The 23485-nt window shown below is 37.9% G+C and overlaps 2 protein-coding genes across 2 annotated transcripts; one reads left to right on the top strand and one right to left on the bottom strand.

Annotated features, from left to right (window-relative positions):
- Positions 1 to 1688: 1688 nt before the first annotated feature.
- LOC138905188 (uncharacterized) lies at positions 1689 to 3068 on the bottom strand. Its single transcript, XM_070193694.1, has 3 exons — positions 2892 to 3068; positions 2301 to 2534; positions 1689 to 1952 (listed from the first exon to the last, which is right to left on the bottom strand). The coding sequence occupies exons 1-3, from the start codon at positions 3066 to 3068 to the stop codon at positions 1689 to 1691; spliced, it is 675 nt and encodes a 224-aa protein (XP_070049795.1).
- A 10214-nt stretch (positions 3069 to 13282) lies between these two features.
- Positions 13283 to 13881, top strand: LOC138905187 (uncharacterized). The gene is made up of 2 exons (XM_070193693.1): positions 13283 to 13476; positions 13578 to 13881. Exons 1-2 carry the CDS (start codon positions 13283 to 13285, stop codon positions 13879 to 13881), a joined length of 498 nt encoding a protein of 165 aa, XP_070049794.1.
- Positions 13882 to 23485: the final 9604 nt, after the last annotated feature.

The raw sequence follows: 23485 nt of genomic DNA, 5'->3' as shown, positions 1-23485 counted from the left end.
TGAAAGTAAAAGGCAGGCACTTCAAGAATGCAAACAAGTAAAAGTAAAACGAAAGAACCGAGACGAAAAGAAATCAACAAAGAAAGGAAAAACCAGCAAAAAATAAGATGAAATATGAAAAGAGGGAGAAGAAGAACACTCACCACAATGAGGGACTCTCAGATGACAGAGAATAAGGCATAAAGGAAAAGAATGGACTAAACGTGGTGTTTGAAATTTGACACGTACTAATCTTAGAGTATTTACAAGACATTAGAATGGACTCAATTACAGGAATACCCTTGGACGACCAAAAACCTTCACTTATAATATAGTTCCATAACTGAAATTAGAGTTCGATTGATATCTTAAAATCCAATTTCAAACCATATGTTTAAATTTCAAAATTCTTAATGAAAGTAAAAGACAGGCACTTCAAGAATGCAAACAAGTAAAAATAAAACAAAGAATCGAGACAAAAAGAAATCAACAAAGAAAGGAAAAACCAGCAAAAAATAAGATAAAATATGAAAAGAGGGAGAAGAAGAACACTCACCAGAATGAGAGACTCTCAGATGACAGAGTATAAGGCATAAAGAAAAAGAATGGACTAAACGTGGTATTTGGAATTTGACACGTACTAATCTCAGAGTATTTACAAGACATTAGAATGGACTCAATTACAGGAATACCCTTGGACGACCAAAAACCTTCACTTATAATATCGTTCCATAACTGAAATTAGAGTTCGATTGATATCTTAAAATCCAATTTCAAACCATATGTTTAAATTTCAAACTTCTTAATGAAAGTAAAAGGCAAGTACTTCAAGAATGCAAACAAGTAAAAATAAAACAAAAGAGCCGAGACGAAAAGAAATCAACAAAGAAAGGAAAAACCAGCAAAAAACAAGATGAAATATGAAAAGAGGGAGAAGAAGAACACTCACCAGAATGAGGGACTCTCAGATGACAGAGAATAAGGCATAAAGGAAAAGAATGGACTAAACGTGGTGTTTGGAACACTCACCAGAATAGGGATCGTTTTAATGTTATCGCTTCTTGATTCCGTACCCGGGATGATACTATTCTTTGAAACACTAGTAGAGAGCTCAAAGACAGGTTCTATGAAAATGAAGAGAAAGACGAATTAAGAAATATATATCAACTTTTAAAAAGTCAAAGAGGTGCTAGCTTGGCACCCTCTCATTCATCCATCTTTCGACGCTTATATATTTTTATCCAGATGTCGTATGAATGAACGGTTAAGAGCGTTGAAAACTAAATTCCAAGACCTTCAATTTAGTATATAATATGTCCCAAAAATACCTCATATACACATAAAATTTATTTCTCAAAAAGCTCTGTTACAGGGCAAATCCTTAGTTGATTTTTTCGCAACTTTAATCCGATTTTTTCCAAACTTCATATTTTCTATCCAAACATCATATATAGCCATATTATGATTTTAAAATTACCTAAATAATAATTAACAAATCTAATATTCATTACGTCACATTGGGACGTATAGGGTGTAACAATCTTCCCCCCTTAGAAATATTCGTCCTCGAATGTTAAACTCCTAGAAATCTATAGAAATTTTGGCAGAGTCTCCTCTGTAACGGTAATACTATCAACCTTTCACATAGTAAACCCAACAATACAAAGCCACACAGTGCCACAATCATCAATAACACCAATGGCCTCACACTACCAATAACAATAACTAACATAAGAATCAAGTACCATATACGTACCTAAAGGTTGTGATGTCTTAGTCTGATCCTCCTCCGGAAGTGGAAACAAGTAAGGATACCTAGTCTTTATTTCTTCTTCAGATTCCCAAGTCATTTCCTCCACATTATTGTTAATCCAAAATACTTTAACCGAAGCTACATCTTTAGTTTTTAATCTCCGAACTTGTCTATCTAGTATAGCAATGTGAGCTTCCTCATATAATAGTTGCTCTGTAACCTGAACATCGTCAATTGGAATGACTTTAGAGGGATATCCAATACACATACGGAGCATAGACACATGAAATACTAGATGTACAGACTCCAATTTGGAAGGCAAGTCCAACTCATATGCTACTTGGCCTACTCTGCGTATAATCTTATAAGGTCCAATGTACCGAGGGCTAAGCTTTCCTTTCTTACCAAATCTCATAACGCCTTTCATCGGTGATACCTTTAGGAATACCCAGTCATCTACCTGAAACTCCAAGTCTCGTCATCGATTATCTGCATAGGACTTCTGACGACTCTGAGCTGCTAATAGCCTTTCTCGTATAAGCTTAATTTTCTCAACTGCCTGTTGTACCGACTCTGGTCCAACTAACTTAGTTTCCCCAACCTCGAACCATCCGATAGATGACCTACACTTCTGTCTGTAAAGAGCTTTGTATGGAGCCATCTGAATGCAGGAATGATAACTATTATTATATGCAAACTCAATAAGTGGAAGATGATCATCCCAACTACCCCTGAAGTCCATCACACAAGCCTGTAACATATCCTCCAGTGTCTGAATAGTACGTTCAGCTTGACCTTCTATCTGGGGATGAAATATTGTACTAAGACTTACCAGAGTCCCCAATCCTTTTTGGAAGGACCTCCAAAAATTAGCTGTAAACTGAGCACCTATATCCGAGATAATAGATATAGGTACATCATGAAGTCGTACCATCTCCCTAATATAAAGCCTTGCATAATCCTCTACTGAATAAGTAGTCCTGACAGGCAAAAAATGGGTTGATTTTGTAAGTCTACTGACAATTACCCATATAGAATCGAACTTACGTTGGGTACGAGGTAAGCCTATGATGAAATCCATATTAATCACTTCCCATTTCCAAGTCGGAATCTCTATAGCCTATAAATATCCACCGGGTTTCTGATGCTCAATCTTAACCTGCTGACAATTTGGATACTGAGAAACAAACTCTAGTATATCCTTCTTCATTTCGTCCCACCAGTATATTCCCCTGATATCATAATACATCTTCGTAGCTCCTGGATAAATAGAATAACGAGAATAGTGAGCTTCTCCCATAACCTGCTGGTGCAACCCTGTCACATTAGAACACATAATCGACCTCGATATCTTAGGACTCCATCTCCTGTAATTTCAAATGATGTATTCTCCTTTTGAGGGGATGTATCTCTATAATGAGCTAGCACAGGATCCTCATACTGGAATTCCTTCACTTCAGTTACTAAAGAGGATGTTGTCATGTCCTGAATAGTAACTCCAATATCACCTGAGTCCAGTAATCGAACTTCAAGACTAGCTAGCTGATGAATCTCATGGGCTATTCCACACTTCTCTGGCTATAAATATGATAGGCTACCCATAGATCTACGGCTGAGGGCATCGACTACTACATTCGCCTTCCCCGGATGGTATAAAATATCAACATCGTAGTCTTTCAGTAGCTCCAACCATCTCCTTTGGCGTAAATTCAATTCATTTTGCTTGAAGATATATTGAAGGCTTTTATGATCCGTATAGATATCAACATGAATGCCATACAAATAGTGCCTCCACATCTTTAGTGCATGAATCACCGCGGCTAACTCTAAATTGTGGGTCGGGTAATTCTTCTCGTGCTTTCTTAGTTATCTTTAAACATAAGCAATTATTTTTCATGCTCATTCTGCCGCTTGTTGCATGAATACATGGCTTATCTCATTGCCCACAAATACTGGAATTTTCTGTAACTCATATGATCTCAAATATCATATTTTAATTTTTGTTCCTGTTCATTAGCCACGATAGGTGCCACTTTCTTATGGAGTGCATACAATGTTGTTGTGAGACTGTTGTTACAAGACCAATTCTTCCTTATGTCACTATGCTTAAGTTGAAGGCTTCTTCCTTATTCCTTCAGCTATTCTTTCTTTGTAGTACTTAAGAGAGACCCTTTGACTTCTGTAAAGCTGCGAGCTTATTACATCGTATACCTGAAAGAATTTTTTTTGATATTTTTACTCGCCTACAAATATCCTTAGTTACATACATCTGTGACCTTGTGCTCGTAGGGTTACTTCTGAACTCAAAGTTTGATTGTCTCCTTAGTGGCACTCTCTCTTATGTACGTAACACTTATACGGTACCTTTAACAACCCAACTCCTATCTGAATATTTCTCAAGGATTATAATGATATTATTTGTGAGACTGAATTCCCTATGTTGGGTTTCACTATGTTTATCTTGCACAACCTGCTGATTTGTCGGTACCCTCTTGTTTAGCCATGGCTATGCTCTTCCTGAATCAACTACTAACTACACGTTAGTCCATTATCATATCTATATTCTGCATAATCTCTCATGGGTTATATCCTTTGTCTTAACTTACCCTGCACACTGGCTCCTTATGTATCCAGTGTTCATTTGCACTTATTTATCAATAACATCTAGTGATGGAACCCTTACTGCCTTTCCCCGTCGTCATGCTTACATAATGGTCTATAGTCGTATCATATCCGTAGGATTTGAATAAATGCAATCTCATTCCTTTCGCCTTTCTACCACATTCTTCCTTTACTATTCCATAGTTACCTTAACCACATAACTCCGACTTAATACCATATTACACCATCTTCCCCCCTTTAGGGGAGTACTAACATTTATTGCTATGGACATTTACCTATAAATGTTTTACCTCTTCATATTTGGCGTCTTTTCACATCTTCACGGGCTCTTACTTGCCTTGCGGTAACCCTTCTGTACCAGGGATAATTTAATTTCTTACACATAAAGGTGACACCTAGTGTAACTGGCACACTTAGTCCCTTAAGCTTAACTCTGCTCACAGCACTTGTTTTAGGGAAACGTCTTCCTGAATGACCTTTAAAAGTTATTCTTCTGTTGTCCATTCAATTATCGCCCGGAACGCGATCTCTAAAATTCTCACGATGTCAACTATTATCAAATCCTTCGGTCCCGATTTCATGTTCAATTTATCTTATTCACTAGCCCATACTAATTTTTATTACTCCGGGGGTCTAACTTTTCCTTCTGGTAATTACGTATGAGTCACCAACTCATTTCTCGAAATGGGGACATGACTTTATGGCTTATACTATTTTATTGCCTCAAGGCATGTAACTTCTTGTCTTTTCCTTCACTTGACTATAGAATCTGTAATCCTGTCATATTTTGATTTACCGTTATCATCAATTTATCACATCTTACTCATAATGCTTCATTTGCTTTCTTCTTATTCTCCTGCTAATATTTATGTATATCACCTTATTATGAAAACTTCTTCAAAACATTCTTTCACTTTTAGTCCCCCTTGATTCAACTCACTGGCTCTTCGGGTCGCCTAACACTCTCTCTTTACTGGGGACGAGAGCCATACAAAGGTAAATATTTATCCCTTCTAGGATTTCAATGCCAATCTTCTGAAATTTCTGAACATTCTAGTATTCATATCTGATTGTACTATTCTAGAGTGCACCATCTGGGTGTCTCACAAGGAGAACCATTACCACGTTTGCAATATCCCTCGGAAATGTGAGCTAATGATAACAATCCATCCACAATTTTGGGTTACTCTAACCCCAGCTGGATGCTGATATCACATCCTTCTCTTAAATTATATTTGTTAGCTCCCACGGGGCATAACTGAAATGGGTGTTGTCAAGTAAATATATCTTTGTTATTGTTGAAAGTAACTCAGAATGCTTATATTTCTCTGCCTGAATTATAAATACAGATATTCTTCACTAACTGGGTACCTCGTATCCTTCTTCACCTAGCTTCTTTTACTTGTTGAAACTTATATCTACCTTCTGATTCTCTCATTACTTTTTACCATAGGGGTAGATAGATATTCATGCCTTAGGGCTCCTTATCAAGAGGCTCACACGTCGTAGTACACACACATCTACTGAAGGCCTTATATTTATTCATCATAAGCATGATACAAAATCGAGTTCCTCTGACTCAACTCTTCCACAGCCACATTCAATCTCTTACCAACAGTCTTTCTGGATGTAGATGTCGTTGTATAACGAATAAAATAGAATTTAGGAATTTGAATTTCTTACAGCTGAGATCTACCACACGATCTAGAGTAAGAAGAAAGAGTAACAGTTCTAAATGCCCTGTAGCCTCCTACTTATAAGTGTGGTGCACATCACACCCATAAAAAAGGCTCTACTAGACACGGCTTGTAGACTCCTTAGGACGGAACTGCTCTGATACCACTTTTGTCACGACCCAAACCGATGGGCCGCGACGGACACCCGGTACCTTACTCAACCGAATACCAACATAACGTATCTTCTTGTATCATGCTATCATGGGTAAATGAGACGGAAAGGCTGTCGTAGGATAACTAGAATAAAACATGTAATACCAACTTGGGCCTATAAGACCAAAATGATCACTCATACACTAAATGTAGGCCGACAAGGCCATATAATCTTTTACGTACATAGCATATGTCTACAAGCCTCTAAGAGTAGATAAATACCATAAAGGTCGGTACAGGGCCCCGCCATACTAAATAATACACGCCCGAATCATACTGACCAAATAGGTAACTTCGGAGTAAATGGAGTGCACCAATATCTTCCGCTGAGCTGATAGCCCACTTGGAGGACTCTCTACATGTCTATCGGGACCTGCGGGCATAGAACGCAGCGTCCCCAGGCAAAAGGGACGTCAGCACAAATAATGTACCGAGTATGTAAGGAATGAAAATCAATAAATAATAGACATGAGAGAAACATGGAGTAAAAGACTCAACATGTAAGTCTGAACAACTCTGTGAATCATTAATATTATAATGTCATGCATATGCGTATAAATGCCATACCATGCATAGGTATATACGTTCATAATATCATCAAGCCTCTGAGAACATCCCATCATATCATCTCGGCCACTGTGGGCAAATCATCAACGTATACCAGCTGATCAGGTGGTGGTGCGTATATAACGCTGTAACCTTTTCCCATATCCAATATACATATAATATACGCATATATAACACCTTCTGGTCATGGGTCAATGTACATGTATAAATGCATGAAATGCATAAGAAATACGTTAATAAGATTTCTCGAATATCATAAAATCAATATGCCTTTCGGACATACTTTATCAAATACATATTTTTCTGAGACCCATGAATAGAGGATATAATAATAATTCGCATGGGGAATCAAGAATATAGACACCCCTAGTATTTCTATGAATAGAGTCATTTATAAAATTTACGTATTTTGCTCATTTCGTTTGTATCATTTGGATCATGCCAAAAAGAAAGAAGGGATAACCTTAACATACCTTAACTCCGTTGAGTCCTTAATACCTTCTAAGAAATTATTCAAACAATTCAATTAAATCTACCACATCATAAGGATATTCAAAATCAGTGCTGAGTAAAGGCTAAGTCCGCAACTTAAACTAGTAGCTCGTTTACGTAAATTTGGGCAGCATCTCCCCTACAACTAGGCTCTCCTCCAATACCATATACCAACAACAACAAAAAACACAACAATAACAACATGTAAGCATAATTTTCCAACCTTATCTCCATCACAATATACCACAAAACAGCCTGCACACCCTAATCACTTCATACATAAAACGACAACCAAAGTAGTGTCAAACAACTTTAAAAAATGTAACGACGAACGACCAGCCCACCATTCCGTCATTATGTGGTGTTTATCCACACCATTTATCCTCCAAAACTACATTAAACAGTAAAAAAATATACAACCCAAAGGCAACACAAAACAACCCACAAAATAGTCCACTACAAGTCAAATAACTCGAACTCACGGCTTCCGATCACCGTCCCGTGAGTTCTAACTATTAGGAAGCAAATTTATCAACCTTCATTGATATTTTATAGCTTAAATACAGAAAGTACATGTTTTCTTAACTATGAAGTACCTTCCAAAACTCAAACTACAAAGAAAAAGAGAGGCGATATAGCGATACTTACGTCGTAGGGATTGTTTTAATGTTATCGCTTCTTGATTTCGTGTCGGGATGATACTATTCTTTGAAACACTATTAGAGAGCTCAAAGACAGGTTCTATGGTGTTCTATGGTCAGGTTCTATGTGAAAATGAAGAAAGAGACGAATTAAGACATATATATCAACTTTTGAAAAGTCAAAGAGGTGCTAGCTTGGCACCCTCTCATTCGCCCACCTTCCGACGCTTATATATTTTTATCCGGATATCGTATGAACGAACGGTTAAGAGCGTTGAAAACTACATTCCAAGAAATTCAATTTGGTATATAATATGTCCCAAAAATACCTCATATAGCACATGAAATTTATTTTTCAAAAAGCTTTATTACAGGACAAATCCTTAGTTGGTTTTTCCGCAACTTTAATCCGATTTTTCCCAAACTTCATATTTTCTATCCAAAAATCATATATAGCCATATTATATCTTTAAAATTACCTAAATAATGATTAACAAGTTTAATATTCATTACGTCACCTTGGGACGCACATGGTGTAACAGTTTTACGATTTCAAACTTGTTGGTATGTTTGGACGGGGCCTCGGGGAGGGGGAGGCCCGGATTCCATTCGGACGATGGTACACCAGTTCTGGTGTGCCCGCACCTGCTAGCTTTTGGCCGTAGGTGTGAGCCTGCAGATGCTGGATTTTGGCCTCAAAAGCGACTTGGAGCGTTTGGTCATGGTTCGCAGAAGCGAAGGGGTGTGCGCAGAAGCGACCCCGCTTCTGCGATGAGAAGCCACATAAATGGGCTTGGTGCCGCAGAAGCGGTACCGCATATGCAGCCCACTAACCGCAGATGCGAAAATCACAAAAGGCAGAACCTTCATTTAACCGTTACTTAGACATTTTGAGCTCATTTATTGCATTCCTTGGGATTTGTTTGGAGCTCTTGGAGAGGGATTTTCACCTAACACTTTGAGGTAAGTAATTTCTACATAATGTGAGTTAAATACATAGATTGTGGGTTGATTTAACATGTAAAATTTGTGAAATCATGGGTTTAGATGAAAACCTAAGTTTTTGATAAAAATGGGATTTAACCACAAAAATGGTTATGGAATTTAGTGAAAATCATATATTTGAATTCATGAGGTTATGGGTAACAACTTTCTTTGAAAAATTCCAAAATTCGGGCACGTGAGCCCGGGGTGAATTTTAGGAATTCTTCAATTGGGGTTGGTTAATCACTTTAATAGTTAGGATATGAACTTTTGAACATATATTGACTATTTTATATAATATTTGACTAGTTTCGAGTCGTTTGGCACTGAATTGAGAGTTTAAGCACAATCTTGGACCGGAGAGTAAGCTTGAGACGAGGTAAGTCTCTTTTCTAACCTTGTAAGAGGGAATTAACCCTATAGATGAATTGATTTAATATGTGCTCCTATTTGTGGGGGCTACGTGCGCACGAGGTGATGAGAGTCCATGCGTAGCTACTAATTATGCTTATGTTCTGGTAGTTTAGGACCCAAATCATGTGATTCTTGCGAAAAGTTGCACTCTACTTGCTAACTTAAATGATTAATTCATATCGGAACTTGATAAAGGAATTATAAAAGGTCTAATTTTATTTACTTGAGTTGTGGATGGGTTACTTGACCGTTAATGAGAATTGATGTTTACTTGAACATTAGCCTCTTAATAATTCTTGAATTGGTTATTTATAAATTATTTTTCCTTCTTGTGGAGCGGGCCGAACACCTTAGTAATAAAATAGATGCATCTATGGTTCATGTCGTCCGACTCTCGGTAGTGCACAATTTATATATTTGTATGTTGGATCGGGTCGTACGACCTCGGCATAATTGTATGTAGTAATTCTTGAAGCCCAACTATAATTGATATTGTTTCATTGGCTTAAGAGATTAATCTGTTAAATGATGGAAATTAATTGGGACTTACTATTAGTGGATGAATTGTTTACTTATTATTTTTATTGCGTTTTCAGTTGTATTTATATGGTCCATGCTTAGTTATAATTCTATTATTTTATTGTTAGCCCATAGTAAGCGTCGGAGTCGACCCCTCATTACTAGTTCTTTGAGGTTAGATTGGATACTTACTGGGTACATGTTATTTATGTACTCACGCTACACTTATGCACTAATCGTGCAGGATCTGAGGTAGGTGCATCTGGATATCAGTCCGGCACGCATCCTTGACTACTACGAGACTTAGCGGTGAGCTGCCTTCCGAACCCGTTTTGCAGCAGCTGAAATCTTTCTTTTGCTTTATTTTCTATCTATTTCATTTCAGATAGTCGTGTAGTATTCTTTTGTATATTCTACTAGTAGCTCATACACTTGTGACACCTGGTCTTGGAGATTTATGCTAGTAGACACTTGATGGTTTTGGGTTATTTTACTAATCTCACTTGCTTTCAAAATTTTGATCTCTCATTTTTATTAAATTCTTACTTCTTATTTATGCACAAACTAAAAATCAACTATTTCAAATTTCTAAAAGAATTGATCATAGAGTTAGTTCACTTTTGGCTTACCTAGCAGTAACGTTGGGTGCCATCACGGCCTATGAGAGAAATTGGGTCGGGACATCACTTATGTTTCAGGTGTGGCAAGAAATATATACCAGGCCGCCAGTGCTAGAAGAAGCAACTTAATTGCTTGGTGGGAGAAATCGAGACTAGTATCGATACTACTGAAGCACTAACTGAGATAGTCATAGAAGGGGAAATTGAATAGGAAGTTCAGGAAGTTGTATGTATGAGTGCACAATCTGTTAGTAATCCAGGAGTGAGCTTTATACTGGTCAAGGGAAATGTGAAGAATATGAACCTGACTGTGTTGATAGATTCAGGTAGCACGCATAGTTTCATCGATGAAAACACTATCAAAGAGACAGGTTATCAATCCAGCTATTGCCCCCAGTAAGAGTTACTGTAGCTGATGGTAACTATGTTATGTGCACTTCCATTTGCAAAGGGTTCTTGTGGAAGATGCAAGGCAGGTCCTTTTAAGAAGATTTGCTTATCATTCTACTTGGTGGTTGCGATACTGTCTTAGGGAATGATTGGATGAAGAAGCATAACCCAACCAAATTTGATCGTGAAAGGAAGTGTGTTACCATTGGGAGGAAGGGTAACAAACTGGCACTTCATGGCATTCCCGAAGAAGGAAGGATGAGCATCATTTCAAGTGGTTCATTGGGAAGAATGATCAAGAAAGGTCATGCTATCATTTCTCACTTGTTCATGCTGAAGACATGTTCAGTGAGCAATCAAGAACCAGTAGCAGAAGCTGTTACAAGGGTGTTAGATTAGTATACAGATATTTTTGCTGAGCCTACATCATTGCCTACTGTCAGGTCTTTGGACCATGAAATTCTACTCAAACCTGGATCAATGCCTGTTAGTTTGAGGCCTTACAGACACAACTATTACCAGAAAGAGAAGTTAGAGAAGTAGGTTAAGGAAATGCTTACTAATGGCATAATTCAGCAAAGTCGATCTCCTTTTTCATCTCCAACTTTGCTTGTTAAAAAGAAAGATAGCACTTGGAGGTTTTATGGAGATTACAGAGGTTTAAATAACATCACTATTAAAGACAAGTACCCAATTCCTATTGTGGATGACTTGTTGGATGAACTTTATGGCTCTGTGGTATTTACAAAAGTGGATTTAGGGGCTGGATATCATCATATCAGAATGAGGGTTGAGGATGTGCACAAGAATGCTTTTAGAACTCACTTGGGTCATTATGAGTTCAAGGTGATGCCATTTGGGCTAGCCAATGCACCTGCAACATTCCAAGCATCGATGAATCGGGTTTTTCAACCCTTAATTAGGAAATTTCTCCTAGTTTTCTTTGATGACATACTCATTTACAGCTTATCACTAGACGAGCACACTCAGCATCTCACTATTGTGTTTGGCATACTGAGGAAACATTCTTTATTTGCAAAAAGGTCAAAGTGCTCCTTTGCACAACCTAAGGTGGAATACCTGGGGCATAGTATCACTAAGGATAGAGTTTCCACTAACCCTGTCAAAATTCAAGCTATGATGGATTGGACTAGGCCTAATTCAGTTAAGGCTCTCAGAGGGTTCTTAGGTTTAACAGGTTACTATAAAAAATATGTGGCAAATTATGGCACTATATGCAGGCCTCTCACTGATCTGCTATAAAGGACTCCTTCAAGTGGAATACTGGAGCTGATATGGCATTTTCGTCGCTCAAAACAGCCATGACCTCCACTCCATTGTTAGCACTACCTGACTATTCTAAGGAATTCATAGTTGAGACTTATGCAAGTCACAGCGGTATTGGGGTTGTCCTAATACAAGAAGGTATGCTTATTGCTTATTTTAGCAAGGTATTAGCATAGAAATACATGAAAAAATCCATATATGAGCAGGAATACATGGACTTATTAAATGCAATTGACAAATGGAGACACTATTGCAGTTCAAACATTTTGTGGTGAGAACAGATCACCATAATTTAAAATACCTCTTGGAGCAAAAGGTAACTTCAGTTATTCAACAAAAAAGGTCTAACTAAATTGCTAAGGCTAGATTATGAAGTCCAATACAAGAGGGGGGATAAGAACATAGTGGCTGATGCACTCTTTAGGCAGCATGAGAAGCCAGATGATTATACAGATCATGGCACTGGACAATTGCTAACTATCAGTGTCTTAGTTCCTATATAGATGCAGAAAATAGGAGCTAGCTATGTAGATATTGCACAAGCTCAAGGGCTCATTGTTCAACTAATAATGGACTTGAATGGTCCTAACATATGGCACTCCTCCTCTGGGATTATAAGAAGAAAAGGATAAGATCTATGTGGGAGCGACTGGAAGACTAAGACAACAACTAGTATCCGCTTTTCATGACTACTCTATTGGAGGACACTCTGGACAATTGGGAACCTTTAAGAGGTTGGATTCACTGTTATATTGGCCAAGAATGAAACAAATAGTGGTGCAGCATGTGACTAGTTATGATGCGTGTCACATAAACAAAGAGGAAAATGTGGCATATCTTGAACTTTTATAACCTCTACCTATTCCTAACCAAGTTTGGAGCCATTTCAGCATGGATTTTATTGAAGGCTTACCCAAATCCCAAAAACAAGGATGTTATACTTGTGGTGGTGGATACGATGTCAAAGTATGCTTACTTCATAGCCCTCACCCATCCCTTTACTACTACAATAGTAGCTGACAAGTTTTGGAAGAGGATCCACAGTTTGTATGGCATCCCAGAATCCATTGTCGCTGACATATGAGTAACTTTTGGCATTGATTGTTTAAATTATTGGGCACTCGAATGAATTATAGCATTGCTTATCATCCTCAGAATGATGGGCAGACTGAGAGGATGAATAGATGCATTGAGAATTACCTTATATGCATCTATGCTAGCAAGCCTACTCAGTGGAAACAATGGCTTTCCTCAGCAAAGTGGTGGGACAACACAAACTTCCACGCAGGATTACAGTGCACTCCCTTTGAAGCTACATGGTCTACTTGAAACTACAGCCTTACAGGCAAACATCTATTGCTCTTAGAAAGAAATTGATGCTATGTTCTAAACATTATGGACCTTAAAAAATCATTGTTAGGATTGGCAATGTAGCTTATAAGCTGGAATTGCCCTCTAAATCAAAGGTGCATCCTGTATTCCGTGTGTCATTCCTTAAGAAGAAGAAAGGCAATAAAGTGGTAGCTCAAATTACTCTGCCTTTCACGGGTGAAAGTGGTCAGTTCCAGGTTAAGCCCATAGCTATTCTACAGAGGCAGATGGTCAAGAAGAACAATATCACTATTGTTAAGGTGTTAGTTCAATGGTTTAACCTTTCACCTGAAGATGCCACTTGGGAAGACTACCAATTCCTTAAAGATACATTTCCAGATTTCGATTCTTAATCCTTGAGGTCAAGGATTGTAATTTATGGGAAGGAATTGTCATGAACCATTACTATTTAAATTTTTGAATTAGTTAGTAGGAATAGTAAATAGCTAAATAGAAGTGATGCCCAAGATTAGGTGGGAATTAATGAGCATCAAGGGCTCTGATCGAGCCACGTCAGTCGGCGTCCAATTCAGCTGCCAACACTGATAAAGGCTAACAACAAGGAGAGAGAAGGCATAACTGAATTCGGTATTTCCTCTCCCCAAAATTCATTTTCTCTTCTCTCTTCTTCTTCTTCTTCTTCTTCTTCTTCTTCTTCTTCTTCTAATTCATTCTTATCTTCATCTTTGCAGCTATGGTCTATCGATGAAGTCGCAGTAGAATTAGTTTTCATTTCGATTAATTCAATTTCTATATTGTAATGTTGTCATTTCCTTTACAGTAATCATAAACCTAGAAAATTGTCCCAAAAATTCGTGTCAATTTACTTTAATTTATTGGATATTGGTAAAATTGATAGTCAGGTTCTGACAAGTTTGAAGCGGTTTGAGGGTTTGGTTTGGAGATTCGGAAAATGGATGTTAAGGAGAGTATAGGGTGAAAAATGGGGGTGATTGGGCGCCGCCAGACGGAAACAACGATTTCCCGCGGCGGAGATGGGTAGAGGCAGAGTGAGAGAGGGAGAGAACGGGGAGAATTCAGAGTAAATAGGCCAAAAATCTGATTTTAGAATTTTTTTATATCTAAAGGGGTGATAAATGAGAAACGTCAGATCAAAGAGAATGAAAGGCTCAGATTTGATTTTGTAAGTACTTAACCAAACGACGTAGTTCATGTATAACTATGTCGTTTGAAAGCTCCCTCTAGCATGCCTGGATCCGGACCGAGTATAGCTGACGGACTGGCCTTGATTTGGGTTTTAAAAAAAACTATTTAAATCCTCAAAATACTAATTTGATCCATCATTCCGCATTTCATTTACATGATAGAGTCATTCTTTACATTGTTTCAGATGTTATCGGTAGATTGAGACATGCGAGAGGACGGGCACTTCAATTGCCTTATATCATGTGAAAAGAAGGGGATAGTATATTTAGTGGGGTCAAAAAATAGAATATGTTCTAATTTCAAACAATTTAAAAAAAATTTCTGGTCAAACAATTAAAAATGTTTTAAAAAGTTATAATCACAGGAAATATTGTTTGATTTTCAAATAATAATAGTTACATATAGAAGAAATTGAATGAGTAGTTGACAATTCTAATCTATTCTCCCTCCCGTGAAGCCATATTTGGATTGAGAGCAAATATTCGTTAATACTTTTTATAGTATGATTTAATGTAATTAAACAAGACAAATTACAGCATGATATATTTGGTATTCGTTAATATTGACAACAAAACAAAATGCAAGTAGTAAAATCAAGGTTATCCATTACGAGATTTGAGAAAATAGTTTCATGTCCTGCTTCTTAATTAATATTCAATAACTATATATATTTTTTATCTAGAAGATTTGTATTTTAAGGTTACTTGCACATAATTCAAATAACCTCATAATTTAATATGATTATCGTGCGGGTACTAATACTAGTACTAGTTTTAATAATCACAAAAATTTGTAAATACTTCAATTAAACGGATCCAACTCCTCTCAATTTCATATTATCTCCATTTTCCCAACTTTTTATTTGGATTAGAGACACATGTTATAATTTTAAATTAAAAGCTAATATCTAATTGACTATAGCAAGGCTCTAAGTCTCTAACCATGGTTAGATAATTATTCCTTTCATATTTTTTCTCTCAAATTTTTTTATAGTCCCTCAATTCTAGCTTCCCATTATCGTTTTCCTAAATATATTTACTTTGAACAATGACTTCAGTTTATCAATTTTTTTGGTATAAAAATTGTTATTATCATGTAACTAGTATCAGTACCTACGCGTTGTACGGAGAATATAAAATTTAACATTTGAAAAGAAAATATTATTTGAAAAATACGGAAAAAACAAAAGAACATATATATATGCTATTATATTATAAACATATAAATGCACTAGATATTACTATATTCAAATCATATGAAAATAGACCTATCACTTATAAAACATCTAGTGAGAAGAGGACCTAGAAGCTTTCTTGTCTAGACCATAGGCAATGGCAACAGCTGTAGGCTTAGTTTCCTTCATCGTTGTCAGCACCACAGAAGAGATTTCTTCATCAACAAACTGCTTCTCTTCACTCTTATAGTTTACAACAATCATTGGCTTATCATCATGTCCAGGAATAACCTTAATAGGCCACAATTTTATGTCACCCTGTACAGATGCATCACTAAGCCTCCTGTCAATAAGCTGCTTTGCATCTGCCAATGTAAATCACGATAAGAACTGAATAACAAAACTGAAACCATATAAATACTGCAAGGATTACAATACAAAAACTATGAAATAGATAATTACATGGAAATCGCACAAATTCCATTAAAGAAATGGATATGTAGGAGAAGGATTCATCAATCTTATTTTCATCTAACTCAAAAACAAATAAATCGTTGTAATTGTAAATATATTGAGTGAAATAATGTAACAGTTGTGGTAAATTAGTATAGTATTATGCAAGGGTGTCTAAACAATATCCAATCAACTGGTTCGAGATTCATGCGAGTTAATTGATATCTGCACCAAGGAGACTAAACTGTGTAGTATCTAGACATTCCTTTAACTATATATGTATATATATATATATACTAACCAGTAACCACTAAGCTGCACCATTGCGCATGAAATTCTATAGTTCGAATAAATTTTAGCTCATTGATATGGAGAAAGTCGTTCCTGGATATATAGCACCAGGCTTTATTAATTCCTTTTTTTTTTTTTACACATATCTAGTAGATTATATATGTCACGACCCCAATTTCCTTCCGTAGGACGTCGTGACGGCACCTAATCTCTAAGACTAGGTAAGACTAACAAACATGCGGAATTAACTGAAACAATAATTAAGTCTCAAACTCACCAGCCATATAAAGCAAACATTGTAACTCAGCATATACAAATCCCGAGACCCGGCGAATTACAAGTCACAAGTTCTAAGTAGAAATACTGGATAATCCTATACATCAATGTCTATATTTGAAAAGATAATGCATAAATAGATCTAGAGGGAGAGGACTCCGAGGCCTGCACACGCCGATAGGTATACCTTGAAGTCTCCGCAACAGAATTCCAGCTAATGCCTGGGCTAGGAAGTATCTAGATCTGCATAAAAAGATGTGCAGAAGAGTAGCATGAGTACACCACAACGGTACTCAATAAGTGCCAAGCCTAACCTCGGTAGAGTAGTGACGAGGTCAGGTCAAGGTGTTACGACCCGAAATTTTCACCTTTGGGACCGTGATGGCGCCTAACATTTTACTTGCTAGGCAAGCCAATGTTAGAATAATATTAGCCATTTTAAAACAATTTTAAATTAATTAATAACAAAGAAACAATTGCAGAAGTAAAGTCTGAAATGTAGTGTATAATCCATAATAATAGAGATGCCTAAATACCATCCCAGAACTGGAGTCACAAGTCCACGAGCTTCTAGAATAATACAAATAAAGGTCTGAATAAAATTCAAGCTGTTTGAAATATAATACACAACTAGGACAATAAAGAAGGGACTTCAGAACTGCGAACGGTGTGCAGTTATACCTCAAGTCTTCACTGGTAGCTGTATTCGGGCAAATCTACGGTACGCCGCTGGGACCAACTCTGAAATCTGTACAAGAAGTGCAGAGTGCAGTATCAGTACAACCGACCCCATGTACTAGTAAGTATTGAGTCTAACCTCGACGAAGTAGTGACGAGGCTAAGACAAGACACGTACATAAACAACATGTACAAATGTATACAAATACGAAGCAATAATGATACAATAAATAACAATTTATAAATTGGGCGAGAACATGCGAAGGGAAGGATATAATAATATCAGCAGGAGAAGTATCACTTAGCAACCAATTAATGTATCAACAATAAAATAAGCAATTGATAATCTAAAAATGGCACGGCACCACCCTTCATGCTTTTACTCTCATTTGGCACGGTATCACCCTTCGTGCTTTTACACTCACAATTGGCACGACAACACCCTTCGTGCTTTTACACTCATAAATGACATGGCAACACCCTTCGTGCTTTTACTCTCACAAATGGCACGGCAACACTCTTCGTGCTTTACACTCTTCCTTACCATGAAAATAATAATATAAATTCGGAAGAGTATATAAGTGCATGGATATACACTTTATCAATCAATTCAATACCAAAATACCGACTTCACCTTCCAAAATATTCATCAATAATTAAATGAATAATAATTTCACGAATAATGATCAAATAAGCATATGACAATTATTGCAGGAATTCAAGAATTAATATTTGACAAAGAATATGAGTGAAATAATTAATATAATAATTAATTCATGATTTAAAACGATTTATGATTTTTCAAGTAATTATGCAAATAATTTATTTGACGACGTATAGACACTCGTCACCTAACGAAGTAATTATGCAAACAATTAACATGCATCTCACATAACAAATAATTTAAGGGTTGTATTCCCTTAAACCAAGGTTAACCACGACACTTACCTCGCTTGCAACCAAATTCAAGAATCCAATAAACCTTTGCCTCGCGAATTCGTGTCCGAAATCCTCAAATCTAGTCATAAACAATTTAATATACTCAATATAAATCATAGGAATTAATTCCATATGAATTCCAGTGGGGCCCACGTCTCGAATCTCGTATAAACTTACGAAATCCGAACACCCGTTCCGATACGAGTCCAACCAAATAAAAATTACCAAATTCTGACATCAGATTAGCTTTCAAATCCTCATTTTATATTTTTGGAAGATTTTACAAAACTTTCAATTTCTTGCATCTAAATCCGAAATAAGTGATGAATATAGACATAGATTTATGAAATATAAACACTTTTGGTTATAGAACACTTACACACTTCAAAGTCGTGAAAATATCCTTTGAAATCGCCCAAATCCGAGACTTAAAACTCAAAAATGAGTAAAAGTGACGACTTCTGAATTTATGGGCTCTCCCCAGTCATTTTCGCATCTGCGATAAAAGTTCCGCATTTGCGGACTAGCATTTGCGAGACAAGGCTCGCATTTACGGTACCATGTTGCAACGTGAAGTTCCGCATCTGCGGACATTTCTGTCGCACTTGCGACATCCGCTTTTGCGCAATATTGCCGCACCTGCGAAGACCCCAGGCCAGTCCAGTCCCGCATCTGCGCAATTCTGCCGCACCTGCGGCCAAGACCCTCGCAGGTGCGATTACATCAGAGGCATCAAATTTCCAGAATTTGCTTAAGATCACAATTTGATCTGATTTCGATCCGAATCACACTCGGGGTACTTGGGACCCCGTTCGAATATACCTACAAGTCCCATAACATAATACGGACTTACTCGGGGTCTCATATCACGTCAAACAACGCTAAAATTACAATTCACACCTCGATTCGAACTTTTGAGTTTTAAATTTTTCAATTTTCAAATCTCGTGCCAAAACATATTAAATGAATCCGGAATGACTTCAAATTTGGCACATAAGTCATAATGACATAACAGAGCTATTCCAATTTCCACAATCAGATTCCGGCTCCGATATCAAAAAGTCAACTCCGTGGTCAAACTTGAAAATCTTAAGCCTTTAAATTACTAGTGTTCGTTAAATGGTCATAACTTGAGTTAGGGACCTCCAAATTAAATTTCAGGCATACACCCAAGTTTCAAATCACGATATGGACCTAATGGAACTGTCAAAATACTTATCCGGGTCCGTTTGCTCAAAATATTGACCAAAGTCAACTTAGTTGAGTTTTAAGGCTCTATTTCACATTTTAATCTATTTTTCATATAAAAACTTTTCAGAAAATTATACGGACTGTACACGCAAGTCGAGGAATGATGAATAGTGATTTTTGAGGTCTTAGAATACAGAATTAATTATTAAATTTAAAGATGAACTTTTGGGTCATCACATTCTCCACCTCTAAAACAAACGTTCATCCTCGAACGGAATTAGAAAAAAGTACCTGAGCTGGTAAAAAGGTGTGAATATTTACTCCGCATGTCCGACTCGGACCCCCAGGTAGATGCCTCTACCGGCTGACCTCTCCGTTGCACCCGAACTAAAGGATAACTCTTAGACCTCAACTGTCAGACCTGCCGGGCTAGAATAGCTATCGGCTCCTCCTCATAAGTCAAATCTTTGTCCAATTGTACTGAGCTGAAATCTAACACATGGGACGGATCACCATGATATTTTCGAAGCATAGACACATGGAACACCGGATGAACTGCTGATAAACTAGGTGGTAGTGCAAGCATGTAGGCTACTTCACCCACCCTTTCAAGAATTTCGAAGGGTCCAATATACCTAGGGCTTAACTTGCCCTTCTTCCCGAACCTCATTACACCTTTCATAGGTGAAACCCGGAGCAATATTCTTTCTCCAACCATGAATGCAATATCACGAACTTTACGGTCGGCATAACTCTTTTGCCTAGACTGAGCTGTGCGAAGTCGATCCTGAATAACCTTGACCTTATCCAAGGCATCCTGTACCAAATCGGTACCCAACAACCGAGCCTCTCCCGGTTCAAACCAGCCAACTGGTGAACGCCATCGCCTTCCGTATAATGCCTCATATGGAGCCATCTGAATGCTCGACTGGTAGCTATTATTATAAGCAAACTCCGAAAATGGCAAGAACCGATCCCAAGAACCTCCAAAGTCTATAACACAAGCGCGAAGCATATCTTCCAATATCTGAATAATGTGCTCTGACTGTCCGTCTGTCTGTGGATGAAATGTTGTACTCAACTCAACCCGCATGCCTAACTCACGATGTACAGCCCTCCATAAATGTGAGGTAAATTGTGTACCTCGATCTAAAATAATAAACACGGGCACACCGTGAAGGCGAACAATCTCACGAATGTAAATTTTAGCTAACCACTTTGAAGAATAGGTAACTGCCACCGGAATGAAATGTGCTGACTTGGTCAACCTGTCCACAATGACCCAAACTGCATAAAATTTTCTCTGAGTCCGTGGGATCCTAACAACAAAATCCATAGTGATACGCTCCCACTTCCACTCGGGAATTTCTAACTTCTGAAGCAAAACAACAAGGTCTCTGATGCTCATATTTGACTTGCTGATAATTTAGACACCAAGATACAAATGCAACTATATCCTTCTTCATTCTCCTCCACCAGTAATGTTGCCGCAAATCTTGATACATTTTGGCGGCACCTGGATGGATAGAATACCTGGAACTGTGGGCCTCTTCCAGAATTAATTCACGAAGCCCATCCACATTAGGCACACAAATATGACCCTGCATTCGCAGAACTCCATCTTCTTCCACAACAACCTGTTTGGCATCACTGTGCCGCACCATGTCCTTAAGGACAAGTAAATGAGGATCATCATACTACCGCTCTCTGATGCGCTCATATAAAGAAGACTGAGTAACTGTGCAAGCTAGAACCCGACTGGGTTCTGAAATATCTAACCTCATGAACTGATTAGCCAAAGTCTGAACATCTGCAACTAACCGTTGCTCACCAACCGGAATATACCCAAGACTGCCCATACTCACAGCCTTTCTACTCAAAGCATCAGCCACCACATTGGCCTTTTTGGAGTGATACAAAATAGTGATATCATAATCTTTCAATAACTCCAACCATCTTCTCTGCCTCAAATTGAGATCTTTTTGCCTGAAAAGATACTGCAAGCTACGATGATCAGTAAATACCTCACACGAGACACAGTAAACGTAATGTCGCTAAATCTTCAAAGCGTGGACAATGGCTGCCAATTCTAAGTCATGAACATGATAATTCTTCTCATGAACTTTCAACTGTCGCGATGCATATGCAATCACCCTGCCATCTTACATCAATACTGCAACAAGACCAATACGGGATGCATCATAAAACACCGTATACGATCCTGAACTTGTGGGTAATACCAAGACTGTTGCCGTAGTCAAAGCAGTCTTGAGCTTCTGAAAGCTCAACTCACACCCGTCTGACCATCCGAATGGAACACCTTTATGGGTTAGTCTGGTCAATGGGCTTGCTATAGATGAAAACCCTTCCACGAATCGACGATAATAACCTGTCAAACCCAGGAAACTCCGTATCTCTGTAACCGAAGTAGGTCTAGGCCAATTCTGAACAGACTCAATCTTCTTAGGATCCACTTTTATGCCTTCTGCCGATACAACATGCCCCAAAAAGGCAACCGAGTCTAACCAAAATTCACATTTTGAAAATTTGGCATATAACTGATTATTCTTCAAAGTCTGAAGTACACTCCGAAGATGCTGATCATGCTCCTCTCGACTGCTGGATTAAATCAAGATATCATCAATGAATACAACTACAAAAGAATCCAAATAGGGCTTGAACACCCGATTTATCAAATCCATAAATACTGCTGGGGCATTTGTCAACCCAAATGACATCACTAAGAATTCGTAAAGCCCATACCGAGTCTGAAAAGCTGTCTTAGGGACATCAGATGCCCTAATCTTCAACTGATGGTAACCAAACCTCAAATCGATCTTCGAAAATACCTTGGCACCCTGAAGCTGATCAAATAAGTCATCAGTTCTTGGCAACGGGTATTTATTTTTGATAGTGTCCTTGTTCAACTGCTGATAATCTATACACATCCACATAGAGCCATCTTTCTTTTTTACAAATAGTACTGGTGCACCCCACGACGAGACATTGGGTCTAATAAATCCCTGATCAAGTAAGTCTTGTAACTGCTCCTTCAATTCTTTCAACTCTGGCGGGGCCATACGGTATGGTGGGATAGAAATGGACTGAGTGCCCAGAGCTAAATCAATACAGAAGTCAATATCTCTGTCGGGTGGCATTCCCCGTAAATCTGCAGGAAATACTTCTGGAAATTCACGAATAACTGGTACTGAGTCCATAGAAGGAACATCCGCACTGGGATCGCGAATATAAGCCAAATAGGCTAAACACCCTTTCTCGACCATACGCTGAGCCTTCATATAAGAAATAACTCTGCTGGTAGAATGACCAAGAGTTTCTTTCCACTTTAATCGAGGTAACCCGGGCATGGCTAGGGTCACCGTCTTGAAATGACAATCCAATATAGCATGATAAGGTGACAGCCAATCCATACCCAAGATGACATCAAAATCTACCATATCAAGAAGTAGAAGATCCACACTAATCTCAAGACTACAAATAGTAACCACACACGAACGATAGACATAATCTACTACAACAGAGTCTCCCACCGATGTAGATACGCACACAGAAGCACTCAGAGAATCACGAGGAATCACCAGATATGAAGCAAAATAAGATGACACATAGGAATAAGTAGATCCTAGAATAAATAGTACTGAAACATCTCTATGGCAAATTGGAACAATACTTGTAATCACAGCATCGGATGACTCGGCCTCAGGCCTAGTTGGAAAAGCATAAAATCGGGGTTGGGCCCCACCACTCTGAACTGCATCCCTGGGACG

This window comes from Nicotiana tomentosiformis, chromosome 2, assembly GCF_000390325.3.
Source record: "Nicotiana tomentosiformis chromosome 2, ASM39032v3, whole genome shotgun sequence".
Lineage (NCBI taxonomy): Eukaryota > Viridiplantae > Streptophyta > Magnoliopsida > Solanales > Solanaceae > Nicotiana > Nicotiana tomentosiformis.
The sequence above is the reverse complement of the archived record's forward strand: the minus strand, read 5'-3'. Positions and strand labels throughout refer to the sequence as shown.

Excerpts from the sequence above, each read along its gene's own strand:
- LOC138905188 (XM_070193694.1), bottom strand. The coding sequence starts at position 3,068 with ATGTGTTCTAATGTGACAGGGTTGCACCAGCAGGTTATGGGAGAAGCT. Across the intron at positions 2,535-2,891 it reads AGTATCCAAATTGTCAGCAG|ATAGAAGGTCAAGCTGAACG; the intron begins GTTAAGATTGAG and ends TTTCATCCCCAG. Across the intron at positions 1,953-2,300 it reads AGTTAGTTGGACCAGAGTCG|GTTACAGAGCAACTATTATA; the intron begins GTACAACAGGCA and ends GACGATGTTCAG.
- LOC138905187 (XM_070193693.1), top strand. The coding sequence starts at position 13,283 with ATGAATTATAGCATTGCTTATCATCCTCAGAATGATGGGCAGACTGAG. Across the intron at positions 13,477-13,577 it reads ACTCCCTTTGAAGCTACATG|GATTGGCAATGTAGCTTATA; the intron begins GTCTACTTGAAA and ends AATCATTGTTAG.